Source organism: Ischnura elegans, chromosome 2 (assembly GCF_921293095.1).
Source record: "Ischnura elegans chromosome 2, ioIscEleg1.1, whole genome shotgun sequence".
Taxonomy (NCBI): Eukaryota; Metazoa; Arthropoda; class Insecta; order Odonata; family Coenagrionidae; genus Ischnura; species Ischnura elegans.
In genome coordinates this window covers 49204310-49218418 of record NC_060247.1, presented here as the reverse complement: position 1 = coordinate 49218418, position 14109 = coordinate 49204310, and the positions used below count along the sequence as shown (strand labels likewise).

The window sequence follows — 14109 nt, the reverse complement described above, 5'->3', positions numbered from 1 at the left end:
TGTAAAATGGCATATATATCTATATCTGGTAATGATTTTTGAGTATTTACGCTAAGTTTCAAGTCTACTCCCAAAAAGGTCATTTTGGACTTCATACCAGCTTTTTCCAATTTTGGACCGGTGTGCGCCGGGTCAGAAGACGATCGGCCACAGCGGCTGGCGTAAAGGTATTCGGCACCCACTTCGACAACTATAGAGTATACAGCAAGCTGAATCTACCAGGCCAAGGCATTAGAATGACTTATCGGCTTTAAAAACTGTATTACTACATGAGTTTCATGATAGCACTTCCTGTCGGCAGATTGCTGGACCTTCTAGCCTCGAAAGCTCTGTAACCTTAACTACTCGACTCGACATTTGTAATGCTACTCGAAACGCTCAAGTCAAGTACCAACTACTCGATCGATTTGAATTTTCGAGTACTCACACATCCCTGGAAGATATGTGTTTTGTTATTACGATTACATGGTGCGAAAATTCAAATGACTGTTGGAAATGCGGTCGTATATTTTGTTGTTTGTAGTACTACTGGAATTGGAATCGATTTTTCACCTTGGCAAGTACTCGTTTTCGATTCCGGTTCTTGGTCGAGAATCGAGGAATCGAACCGACCCATCACTAGTATTAATATCAAAAGTCAACATCCCAAAATTTTAATTCTCTTTGTACCAAGTATATATGTATACCATTGTTGAAATGAGAGGAAAATATATGATTTGTGTGTCAAATGTAATTACAGCTGACTCGTTATTACGAAGTTCACGGGACCGAAAAACCTGAGGTTCGTAATATCGAAGTTTGTATGAACATTTTTTTTAAGGAATCATCGGAAAAAAACAGGATTAAATTATGCGCAAATATATAAAAACAGGAAAATTTGTTTCAGTTTATCAATAGAAGAATTAGGCATGACGCGATTGAGGGTTTATACCTTCCCGATTACAGCAAGTCCTCGACATACGAACTAGATGTGTTCCGAGACCTTGTTCGTAAGTTACACCTACAGTCTGGCCGCCGAGAGTTGTCCGATGACAGGCAGCATGGTCTAAGTCGGGTATGGGGATGGGTTGTCAGGTAGGAAAGGGAAACGTCTACTTCACTTGTAAACAAAAGGGTTCCGTGAAGAAAGACGCCGGAAGGGACGACGAGCGTGAAGGACCTAAAGGAAGAATCACTTGTTTTGGTGATTCAAAGAAAGGGCTTGTTTTGGTGGATCAGGCTTATTTCGGTGCTTCATATTGTGACCTCTCGTCACGGGTCAAGGGGAGAGTGGGAGGGATTGGGGTGGACAAGAAAAGGGGAAGGGATTTTTTTCCTTTGGGAGAGAAAGGGGACGGGGTGCGTGAGAAGGGAAAGGAACGTATGAGTGACCTCTTGGTGATCGGTGCGCTTGAAAGAACAAGAGCCTTCTACAAATCCTTCGTTTATCACAAATTTAATGAAAATAGCAAATAATCGTAAGTACATAATCATATATGTATCAGCTTGCCGCTTCCTTGCGGGCATATGCGAGAATCGACTGAATATAACATCAAAAGAAAACTGAGCAAACGAGTGAAACAACTAATTCTCACCCGATTGATTTCATCAGTTCATATTGCACCATCTGATCACAAAGTTAAATGACAATATAATCACAAGAAAAATGTACCCTGTCCTTAGAAACTAATACACACATACACACTCGCACACCGTGGGGGGGGGGGGGGGATACAGGGGGAATCGGAACACAGCAAAGATCGGGTGGGGGGGAACGGCTCTCCTGCACTGAATGGGGGGAACAATTTTGGGGTTCAGTTTGGAGTTCGTAGACAACTTTGGTCCGGAATCTTCTTAAATCTTGGGGGGGGGGGGAATGTCTTATTTCATGGTTTGGGGCAGGGGCAGTAGTACTTATCAGATCCGGGTCGCGTCAACGCTGAGGGCTGAGTTTCTGCTTTTCTTTGTGGCTCCTGGTGAGGGCTGTTGCCTGATGTCGTCTCCTTGATGGGGTAGCGCAGGACGGCTTTCCTTTGGCGACGGAAAATTACTGGTCAGTCTCCTTTCTCCTGTTGCGCTTCAACTTAGCCTGTCCACCCACGCCACATCCCAATAAACCTCCTCCGGCTGCGTATTTTGCCAGCAACACTAAAGAAAAAAACTAGGCCGACTTCTTCCTTTAGTTTGGCAATCTTACGCGCAGCGTGACGCGACTCGTTCTCCTCCCGGCTGCCAAAATCGCAGGGTTTTTATCCCCAAAAGTCGGGGTGGTGTACCTGGGGTGGGGTCAGTGGGAGGGTCCATAAATGGATGCTCTCTCGAGTCATATCACCTTGTGGGAGAGGGGGGGGGGATGTCTTCGTTTGTTTCAAAACACGGGGACTTGGGAAAGCGGGAATTGAAGGTGGGGAGAGGGAAAAATGAATCACTCTCTCATCGTTCGCTCGCACACAGGAACAATCCACACACACACACATATACAAAAAAATAAACCTCTGCTTGACCATGAGGTAAAGCTCTCCCTCTCTCAAAGCATCCATTTAACTCGTAATGTCACCAGCCAAACGGCGACGGTTACATTATGTATTTGGCAACATTGTATGACTGGGTGAGGGTGTGAGGTGCGTTTTGGGGACAGCAATTGGCTGCAAACCGTGCTGGTGCAGGGTTTTCCACCCCACCTTTTGTGCTGTCATGGGACAACTCTCACCGGCCGAACTGTATCCAAGGAATTGAGGAGTACGGTTACCCTGCAGAATGCAACACTGCATCAAAATAGTGTGCTAACTCACGGTTGTGACGAGCTGATCTAGCTGGGCAAGCGATGCATACGGAGCCGAAAAAATAGCTCTCTGCGGTAAGGAAGAACTGGCGTAATGCTGAACAGTTCCTAAATTCACCCCGGATTCAATGATACTTTGTTCAAATTGTGCCCAAAGTGCAAGTTCCTCTACGCGACACTGAGTAGTATCGCCCAAATCCAAAATTTTTCAATGCTCGTATCTCCAAAAGTTTGTAAATCACATGTGCGTAGGAAGAGGACTAACTCTACGTCCAATTTACGAGCGGTTATGATTTGGTCACCATGGCTCCACAGGAATGAAGCTTATTATATGATGTTGCGTGTGCACTGAATAAAGAACCATAATTGATGCTCTTGGGCACAGTACACGAGAAGAACTTAAATGTGGCACAATTAGTAAAACCAGAGAGGAGAAACTCAGTAAAACTTAACGTAGTGTATATCCGCCAATATGCCGTTGCTTACTCGTGGAACTTCATAATAAAGTTCATTTTGTAACCGCTGGGACCGGGACTGAGATTCGTAATTTCGTAAAAACTGAAATTTCGTAATAACGTTTCCTTCACTATAACTTAAGAAGGCCTTTTCATCGGGACCAACAATTTGATTCATAACAAGAACTTCATAATAACGTTGTTCGTATTAACAAGAGTCTACTGTAATAACAATGTAATCACTGGACTTAATGATGCCTGCATTTTAGTTATCTAATGAACACGGTGGAAAACTTTAAGCTAGCATTGTAGATAAAAGCCAATAACAAAATTCATTTCTAATGGGATATCAGGAACCTGGATAATGGAATGGTCTGCACAGTGGTCCAGAAAGCCAAAAGTCTTTGGTTCAGGGGAATTTTTTCTCATGGCAATGCATGTAAACTTCATTTCTTTCATCCATGGTAGCGTGAAAATTATCACATAACCAATTATCATGAGGGAAAATAATTTCAAAGGGCAGATGAAGAAAGTATCGCATTAATCCTTTTCCCCTAATTTACTTAATAAGAAAAGCCAAGTGTCATCATCACCATTAGTCTACAATCCTAAGATTGGTTTAATGCAGCTCTCCATTCCTCTCTCCTATCCACTAGCCTTTTCACAGTGGTGTGCTTATTCTTTTATATATCCTTTATAACCCGTCCTATGTAACTCATTTGAGGCTGTCCCTTGCCCTTATTCCCTGTCATACTATATATTTCGTGGACCTTATGCATATTTCTTCATGCATTCACTTTCGTGAAACGATGCCATCTTAAAATAGTTAATTCCAATAAATTGTTAACTTCAAATAACCTCAATAAGTAAAGGCCAAATAAATACATGCTATTTGTGAAATTTTCTCACCATTTCTTATTTTTACAGCCTCTTGACCTGTGAGAGACAAAATGGACAGCCATCCTGCCTTACAGCTCATCTTCAGAAATATGCAAAATGCCAGCTGTTCTTAAAGAAGTCCACGTGTAATGTACAAATTAATAAAAAACAAGTGGTTTTCCATTAAAATTATCATTCATTCCAATCAATCTGACTTATCATCAGAGATGGAGTGGCCTGGGTAGCTACAAAAATTTATAGATAAACTTGTAAAATACTCGGCCTACAAAATAAATATTTTTCTGAAGAAATTCTGAGAATATAGAAATCCTGTTCTTTAACCATGAAAACTTTGTTATGTTTGACCAGTGCGTTTTGAACTAAGTTGTCTATTTATGTGCATGATGATCATCATCATTTATGTACGAGGGCCGATTTTTTTTCAACCTCCGATCGCTCTGTGAAGACGCTATGCGGGCAGCAGGAAGCGGGCATGCACTGTAGGCGACTGCGCAGCTCTCATACTACACACTCCGCCATTGTTGACATTCAGGCGTCAGTCGGCATTTTGCTACAGCCACGTAAACATGTCTGCCATTATTGATGCTCCCGCCAAGTGTGAATTGCGAAGTGTGATTCGTTTTTTAAAGGCTGAAGGCCATAGTGCTGCAGAAATCCATCGGAGAATGAGTCGTGTTTATGGGGAAAACTTCATGAGTGATGGTGTTGTGCGTGAATGGTGTCGAAAGTTTAAAGATGGCCGTAATGATGTGCATGATGAAGGGGGCCTAGGACGCAAATCTGTCATTTCAGATGACCTGGTTAAACGAGTTGACAGTAGGGTTAAAGAAAACCGCAGATTCACCATTACTGCTTTGTCTACGGAATTTCCAGAAGTTTCAAGGTCTGTTTTTTACTCTATTGTTACTGAGCAGTTAGGCTACAAAAAACTTTGTGCACGTTGGGTCCCAAAAATGTTGACAGACGGCCACAAAACTGGACGAATGGCGTCAGCTTTGGAGTTTCTTGAGCGTTATCATGATGAAGGAGGCAACTTTTTGAAATCAATCGTGACTGGGGATGAAACATTCAATACGACACACCGGAAACAAAATGACTATCACAACAATGGATGCATTCAAATTCACCAAACAAACCTTCAACAACAGAAAGACTATGGCTACTGTGTTTTGGGACCAACAAGGTGTGTTGCTTGTGGAGTTTATGGAGCCCGGAACCACAATCACTGCTGCTGTTTATTGTGAAACTTTACGACGTTTGCGTAGAGCCATTCAGAACAAACGAAGAGGAAAGCTGACCGCTGGAGTTGTTCTGATCCATGACAATGCCCGTCCACACACCGCTGGAGCAACTCAACGGGTTCTCGAACAATTTGGATGGGACATTTTCGATCATCCGCCATACAGTCCTGACTTAGCACCCAGTGACTTTCATCTTTTTCCTGAACTGAAGACGTGGCTTGGTGGGAAGCGCTTTCAAACCAATGAGGACCTTAAAACCAACGTCAAGGACTACATGAATTCATTGGCGGCAACTTTCTTTGAAGAGGGTATTGAAAAGCTTGTCCACAGATATGACAAATGTCTCAATCTCTTCGGCGATTATGTCGAAAAATAACCATAAGTGTACCAATCTTTTGGTAATAAAATTATTGTTTTAGATGAAATTGTCTTTTATTTATAGCCTATCGGAGGTTGGAAAAAAAACGGCCCTCGTATTAATAGTCTTCATACACAGGAACTGTTTTGGCAACATTTGACCCCTCTATTTGTAAAAATTTGCTGTGGTAAATTGATATACATATGCAATATTCACCACTCAGTTATCATTCCATATGCAAACATTATACCCTTTCCATCCATAATCAAAAGTCTCAAATCTTATTGATATCTCACCCCTAGAGCTGCACTGGCGGGATTAATTCTAAATTATTCCCGGTAGGGCCACCCATGCCAGATAGGTCGAAGGGTAGGAGCCAGGCGAAAGGTAGTCCACGTGATGGTGTCACGTGAAAAACACTGTTGGAATGGAAGTGGGAAACCCTACCAACTATCTCTTCCCTGAACACATGGAGTACAACCAAATGAGCCTCGGAATCTCATCGCCCGGGACCCGTCCGCAAAGGGCGGGTGTCGGGCACGGCAGCGAGGTCGGCAAGGTCCTCGGGGTCGTCAACATGCGAAATCCTTGCAGAGACTTATCTTTATCATCATCATCATCATCAGCAGCAGCAGCAATGAAGAAGGAAGAAAAGAAGACCAAGAAGATGGAGAAGAAGTCGGCTGTAAATGTAGGGACGTGGAATGTGAGGACAATGCTGAGGGCGGGGAAATTAGAAAATATCAAAAGGGAAATGGATAAAGGGAGGATAGATATCTTAGGATTATGCGAGGTGAGGTGGAGGGATGGGGGGGACTATTGGAGTGATGGGTATAGGGTTACATATAGTGGAGGGGAAGAAAGCCAGCGAGGGGTAGCATTAGTATTAAACGGGAAGATGGGTAAGCGTGTGGTAGGTATAGACCAGGTAAGCGATAGGATTCTGGTGGTAGAAATTGAGGCGCGGCCCGCCAACCTTGTGGTGGTCCAAGTTTACATGCCCACTAGCAATTATAGGGAGGAAGAAGTAGATGAGGTGTATGAACAGCTCGAGGAAATAATTAGAGACACACCGGGTAAGAAAAATCTGGTAGTGATGGGGGACTGGAACGCTTCAGTCGGGGAAGGTAGGGATGGAAACGAAATAGGAGAATTTGGATTAGGAATTCGAAACGACAGGGGCGAGAAAGTAGCAGAATTTTGCAAGAGAAACAAGTTATTCATCACAAACACGTGGTTCAAACATCATAAAGGGCGAAGGTACACATGGAAAAGTCCAGGGGATGTGGGGAGATATCAAATAGACTACATTATGGTAAGACAGAGGTTTAGGAATAGTGTGAAAAACTCGCGCAGCTTCCCCGCAGCGGATGCGGATTCGGACCACAATCTAGTGCTCATGAAATGCAACGTAAGATTCAAAAGACTTATTAAAGTTAGGAAGGCGAAGAAATGGAACGTAGAAGCCCTGAAGGGGAGTATGAGGAGAGAATATCAGGAACTAGTGGACATTAGTATACGGGAGATTGAAAGTACCAAGACGATAGAGGAAAGATGGGATAATATAAAAACGGGAATAGTCAAAGCGGCGGAGAAGTCAATTGGTTACGTTGACAGTAGAAGGATAAAGAAGCCGTGGATAACGGAGGCAATGGTAAATGAAATGGAAGAGGAGGAAGTGGAAGAACGTGGACACAGAACAGGGCAAAAGAATGTATAGGGAATTGAATAATCGATTACGACGTGAAACTAAGAGGGCAAGGGAGGCTTGGTGGAAAAGACAGTGTGAGGAAATGGAAAAGTTCCAGAAGGATGGAGAAGTAGGCGCGTTGTACGCCAAAGTTAAGTCGCTATCGGGCGGCAAAAGAGGACAAGCCATGTCTAAAATTAAGGCTAAAGATGGGAGGATGCTAACCGAGCAAGAAGAGGTACAGAGTAGATGGAAGGAATATGTGGAGGACCTGTATGACGGAATGAACAGACCAGAGAGATTGACTCTAGAGGAGGAAAGTGCAGTGGAGGAGGACAATCTTGGGCCGGGGATATTAGATTCGGAAATAGAGAGAGCACTTCGTGATATGAAGGCTAGGAAAGCAGTCGGCGTAGACAATATCCCGTGTGAGCTTCTGAAGAATCTAGGGAGGGAAGGTAAGAAAAGGTTTTTCGAACTAGTGCGCAGGATCTATGAGGAGGGATATTGGCCGGAAGATTTCGTGAAGACGGTTTTAATTCCGCTTCCGAAAAAGAAGAAAGCTGTGGAATGCGGAGATTATAGGACTATCAGCTTAATATCGCATGCGGCGAAAGTGGTGCTGAGGATATTGAACAGACGAATGGAGGCGAGGGCAAACGAGTATTTGGGCAAAGATCAATGTGGTTTCAGAAAAGGGAAGTCAACTCGTGATGCAATAGCAATAATGAGGTCCCTCGTCGAGAGGAACCTAGAATATGACCAGGACGTATATGCATGTTTCGTGGATTTTGAGAAAGCATTTGATAGGGTGAACTGGGTAAAGTTAATGGAAATTCTGAAGAGAATAGGTGTAGATTGGAGGGATAGACGACTGATTCGTAATCTGTATATGGCCCAGACTGCGCAAGTGAGGGTAGCGGACGGAGAATCTGGGTGGGCAAGCATTGGCCGAGGTGTGAGGCAAGGCTGTCCTCTATCGCCGCTGCTCTTTAACGTGTACGCTGAAGAGATGGTAAGGGAAGCATGGGATGAGTTAGAAGCTGGAATAAAAGTGGGAGGAATGATGTTCAAATCAGTGAGATTCGCGGATGATCAGGCGCTGATTAGCCAGTCAGCGAGGGGGCTTCAGGCTCTAGTGGATGCGTTATACGAGCGTTGCGAGGAATATGGGATGAGGATTAATCACAGGAAAACTAAGGTTATGCGGTTTTGTAAAGCATCACGAGCGAGGAATGTGAGACTCAAGATAAAGGTGGGTGGTGAAAAACTTGAGCAGGTTGAGCAATTCAACTATTTAGGCAGTACGTTAGAGGAAAACGGATACAGTAGTAAGGACATCAGGAAGAGAATTGCATTAGCGTAGGAGGCGTTCATGAACAGGAAGGAGCTTCTAAGAGGATCGTTATGTAAGAGTTTAAAGAAAAGGTTAGTGAAGAGTTTGATCTGGAGTGTAGCTCTCTACGGTGCGGAAACGTGGACACTGAGGAAAGAAGACGAGAGAAGATTGGAGGCATTCGAGATGTGGGTATGGAGAAGAATGGAGAGGGTGAAATGGACGGAGAGGAAAAGGAATGATGAAGTGCTGGATATGGTTGGCGAGGAGAGACAGCTTTTAGATGAGATACGGAGGAGACAGAAGGTATGGATGGAGTTAGTGCTTAGCGGTGAGGGGATGTTGAAAATGGTGTTAGAGGGTAGAATGTTAGGGAAACGAGGGAGGGGAAGGAAAAGAATAGGATTTTTAGATAGATTGAAAGAGAGTAGGCCTTACTGTGAGTTAAAGAAGGCAGTGCTGGAAGGAAAGGGAGGCTCCCAGATCACTTCTTGCGTACTCCATGGAAACCTACCTTAATCGGTAGAATACTATAATAAATACATACAAATTGATTTTTGGTGATTTATGCCTACAGAATTTAAAATTCATGGGAAAGTTAGCATTTTACTAGCTTAAGTTTTTGTGCAAGAAATTTTTCCCCAAATGGCCTACTAAAGGGGTACAGAAATAAAAATGGCTACATTTTGCCATTTTATGCTACTTAGTCATTAAATTGTATAATGGTGTCAGGTATTCTAAGAATTGAACAATTGGCATAAATTGGTTAATGTGTGTGCAGTAGTATTTGGAATTGAAACACGCCTTGCCAGGACTACTGTACAAGAATCTGAAATTGAGATTGATCAACTAACATTGAGTTTCCACTTAGTTTTGCCACTACTACTAAAATAATTTGAGCATCAGAACATCTGGAACAATATTTCCAAGTCATTGATCAGACATTATCTAAATGTTCCGTCATTTTTACCATACATATTCACGCTACCCATTTGTGTTCACCTCTGGGCAAATAAATGGTTTATTAGGTATTTGCATTAGGGGTTTGTCTATTTTAGCATTCTCTCTCAAAGAGAATAAATAATGTAAAAATGGTTACCAGAGGTCACCGCACAAAGGTACAACGTGCGTTAACATGAGCTGCTTTTGCCACCCTCTCTCTCTCAAATAAAATTGAGGAGCCCATCATCTCAATCGGTGTAAGAGGTTTACGAAAGACTATGGTAGAGTTCATCTTACAGAAGACAATTAGACAATCTGTGACCAAGTATGTTCTTAATGCATAATGTAATTAGTATTTCTTGATAACCGAAGGTACACACTACTTGCCTATGGCCCTGAGAAAAGTGCCTCACTGAAGAAACCATGATTTTGATTGGCTGCCCTGACAAAAAGGCAAAAGAATTTTTGAGAGATGAGGAAGGGAGTAGGGGCAAAAGAAGCATGAATTTTAACCCAGGCTAGGGGTAAGTGAATTGAAAGAACCGAAGGTCCCAAATTTTTCGGGTGAGCCTATCTCTCACATTTATAGCTTATAAGTAAAACTCTGCCACTGAAACCCACTGTCTGTCTCTGTTGACAATAGATATTGTGTGTGTATATATTCATGCCCAGATTAAAGAGAGGAAGTGAAAATCCTAATTTTGAGACACTGACAGTTTTGACATTGTTGCTGAACTCAACTCCTCCTGAGGCTCTCTCCCAAGAAGTAGCAGTAAAAGATAGGGCAATGCTATAAAAAAGGCTATTTCTTAGAATTTATGTATGACAGGCATGAACCCTTAGGCCAGCACTTAATTTTTCGAAATTATCTGATTTAAAAATTCGTAGTCTCAAAATCTGCGAAATGGTGTGTAATGATTTATAAGAAATTTTCAGAATCGTGCAACGTTGGATAGCCATGCCTGAGGCACCTATCAGGCCTTAAGGCAGTTACATATTTTGAATGTTGAGCTTTTCGACCCGGATAAAATGTTTTCCTTGGTAAACATGATATTTTAGAGCCCTATGGGCAAAACTTTCAACCGTTTAGTGGTGTCTCAATTCCTTCATGCCGAAATGCCACCTCAAAGGTTCTGGCCACACGCCTCCCTGCTGCAAGAGGCGTTTCTTGATTTGCATGATACTCCTTAGTCCCGTGGATCTTAGTGGTAGAAGAAATTAGTAAGTAGAAGAAATCTTATTTTACAATTACAACCTGCATTGGTGATATCAAGACACTCAGACATTTTTAATTATGCTCTAGAGGTTCAATTCAAACCGTAAGAGGAAACAGGATTTCTTGCACCAATAATTACCAGGAGAGATTGTTTTGGCATGGACTGCATCTAAGTGATCGTTGTGGCCAAATTACTTCAAAATACAGTTTTACATTCATTATATAAAGATATATATATATTCATTATATAAAGATATATATTAATCATATAAAGATATTTCTACAAGACATAAATCAATAAAACGTAACCAATGAAGAAACACCGATGGTGACACAGGAAATATGTGCACTTACACCATGGCAGTCGGTGTTAAATGAACCAACACTCACTTTATAAAAGTTTGTTGAAATATAATTAATACTAGAAAAGGGTTAATAAATTTATAGTGAAACAAACTGCACAACTGAAGAAAAATAATTTAATACATTAAGAATAAGTATTATTATCACATTATGACAAATTTTCCACTGAATGAATACATTCAAAAGGCAAAGTTGATCTGAAATCTTCATGGAATAATAGATGAAATAAGTACAAATGGTATGAAAAATGGAATTGTTTATTTCATAATGAATGCATCCATTTCATCAGAATCAGAGTCATCCTCTCCACTCATCATGTCATAATAATCTTGGACCTTAATTTTCCTAGGAATTATTTCTGCAAAAAGAATTACAAAGTTTTATTTTAATGGTGCACATCACTAATTGCCACAAATGGAATATTTTTAATCTAACACATTAAAAAGTGAAGTCAGGTGCAAGACTAATTCAAATGTATTAATTTCAACATAAAAGTACATATAAGCGGCCTGAAGATGGAAATCTGAAAATCTGGTTGTGCCTAGCCCATCTATTTATTGCCCACACCTCCAAGCCCGTTCAATAAAACGAACGATCACCCATGACTGACCACACAGGCCTTCCAGGCTCCAGCCATATGATTGCCTTGGACTCCGACAATGTTAGGGAAGGGGATCCGGTGCAGAAAGACTTAATCCGCGAACTGAATAAAATACAAAGGAAGGCTGCGCGTTTCGTCAAAAACTGCTATGGGAGTACAGACAGTGTTACCCAGATGTTAAGCGAATTAGGCTGGGAGCCGTTGGAGACTCGGAGGCTGCGCGCTCGGCTTAGATTGCTTGATCAATTGAGAATGGATATCTTTAAGAGAGACACAGAGAACATAGTATTAGAGCCACACTAGATCTCCAGGTCCGATAGAAGCGATAAATTAAGAGAGATGTTTTGCCGAACGGATAGATATGGGAATTCGTTTTTCCCCCGAACCACAAAGGACTTTAATAAACGCAAGTCCCAACCTCGTTAGACAACTTCATTTTTTTTTGTAGTAAACGGCTGGTGTCATAACACCCCCTGCCACATGCCTTTTAGGCGGCTCGTGGGGTATTATGTAGATGTAAGTAATCTACATAGCCCAGGACAGCCAAAAGGGAAAGTAATGGGTTTTTGTTTCGCTTAATGAAAAGAAATGCAATTTCCCTAATAATTACAAAGCCGCCTGAATAGGACTTAAATTTTATCAAGATTGTAGTGGCTATTTACCACAAACACATGTATCACTATGGGTGGAGGTATACATAGGGGAGTACAAGAGATACAGGGAGGTATCAGAACACATTATGGTAAGCAGAGGTTGAGAAATAATGTGAAAAACTTCCCCGCAGTAGATGTAGATTCAGACCATAACCTAACCACTTCTTCTCAACTATCATGCTTTTCCATCATGTAATTGTTCACACAAACAGGTCTATAATTGAATTTGACCAGTACTCCTCTGATGTCCACTCAGTGATGACTTGCATTCAGATTCACTACTTGAGGCCTAATTACACAATACAATAGCTGGTACAAGTTAATGTCTAAATGTAAGAATGCGAGAATGAACAACAAAATGCTCCATGTAACCACACAACTTGTGTGAACTCATTAATAGAAAATAGAACCAGTTCTAATTTCATTCATGCAATTGTACATGTTCCGTTTCAGTCCACAAAAATCATTCATTCTATCTGACATTTATTTTAATGTATTGTGTGAACAGGTCTTCTCAAATGCGTGGATTACAGAGGATTAGGTGAGAGTTAGACCTACCAAGAACTCGGACATGTTTATTATTTTTAACTTTGCATTTACTATGTTAACCGTGGTAGACACCATGCAACAGCGTAAAGTTACTCTTTCTTTCAATATACAAACAGCTGGTATGAGTAGGGTGAATTTCTAAGGTGGTGTAACCGTTTATAAAGTTTGAGGTTCAAACCTTTGGCGAGATTAGTTGGGGGGAGGGGCCTGAGCATTGTCAGCCCTCTCCAAGCGCAGAGGATGTTTAAAAATAATTAATTGCAGTCCATTCCTTAAGCATTAAAAACAAGAAGTGCATCTTATTTCGCGCCAGGCTCGGCCGCACAGGATGTTTTAATGACAATTCTAACTCATCCTTTGATTGGGTTGACATGAAAAGCCACGAAACTACTAAATACACCAATTTTGAATTGCTATTGGGAAAGCTTGAACTCGCGGCTCACGAAGCTTGATCACGTTAACCTTCAATAGCACCCAAAAAATAGACAATGAAGACATCAAGACTGCCACAGTAAGTTTAAATTGCAAGATTAAAGAGTCAGCAGAGTGGTGAATGCCTTAATGATTATCATGAATGGCCACAACCGGTAATTGTCACAAACGATTTTTCCAAACAAAGTTACTTACCCTATGACACCATGGTTAATAGCAACATATGCTTACCTTTCAAGAAGTCTAGCCTCTTATTCGTTTGAACAACTTCAGCTAGATGCTTGTAATCTATAAACTCAGCCTTCCCGTCGACTTGCTTCAATGCTTGACGTGACAGATGCTGAATAAAGAGTTCCTGAAAGGTGAAATGGGTTTGTGAGGCCGAGTGACTTATACACATCAAAATAGCTAAAAATGAAACTCACGGTAGCTTTCGTGACCAACAACAAGGAGTCTTGACCTATGTTTTCCACGTTTGGAGAACTTTTCATAATCGTCTTAATTCTACTCGACGGTAAACTTAATTCTCGACTTTTCACATTGCCGCTCAGATTGGCCGCCATTTCTACAACATAAAAACTAGTCATAACCTGTTTATAAATTCTATCTCAT

General features: G+C 41.6%; 2 protein-coding genes across 2 annotated transcripts in view; one reads left to right on the top strand and one right to left on the bottom strand.

Annotated features, from left to right (window-relative positions):
- The window catches only part of LOC124153700 (X-ray repair cross-complementing protein 5), a 38989-nt gene extending 34705 nt beyond the window's left edge, over positions 1 to 4284 (top strand). The window contains exon 15 of the mRNA XM_046527019.1: positions 4144 to 4284. Within this exon, the coding sequence (XP_046382975.1) occupies positions 4144 to 4158 (15 nt within the window). The 3' untranslated portion in view covers positions 4159 to 4284. The remainder of the gene's footprint in view (positions 1 to 4143) is intronic.
- A 7080-nt stretch (positions 4285 to 11364) lies between these two features.
- LOC124153699 (chromatin accessibility complex 16kD protein) lies at positions 11365 to 14108 on the bottom strand. The gene is made up of 3 exons (XM_046527018.1): positions 13923 to 14108; positions 13729 to 13852; positions 11365 to 11620 (listed from the first exon to the last, which is right to left on the bottom strand). Exons 1-3 carry the CDS (start codon positions 14082 to 14084, stop codon positions 11520 to 11522), a joined length of 387 nt encoding a protein of 128 aa, XP_046382974.1. The 5' UTR covers positions 14085 to 14108; the 3' UTR covers positions 11365 to 11519.
- Between the last annotated feature and the right edge of the window lies 1 nt (position 14109).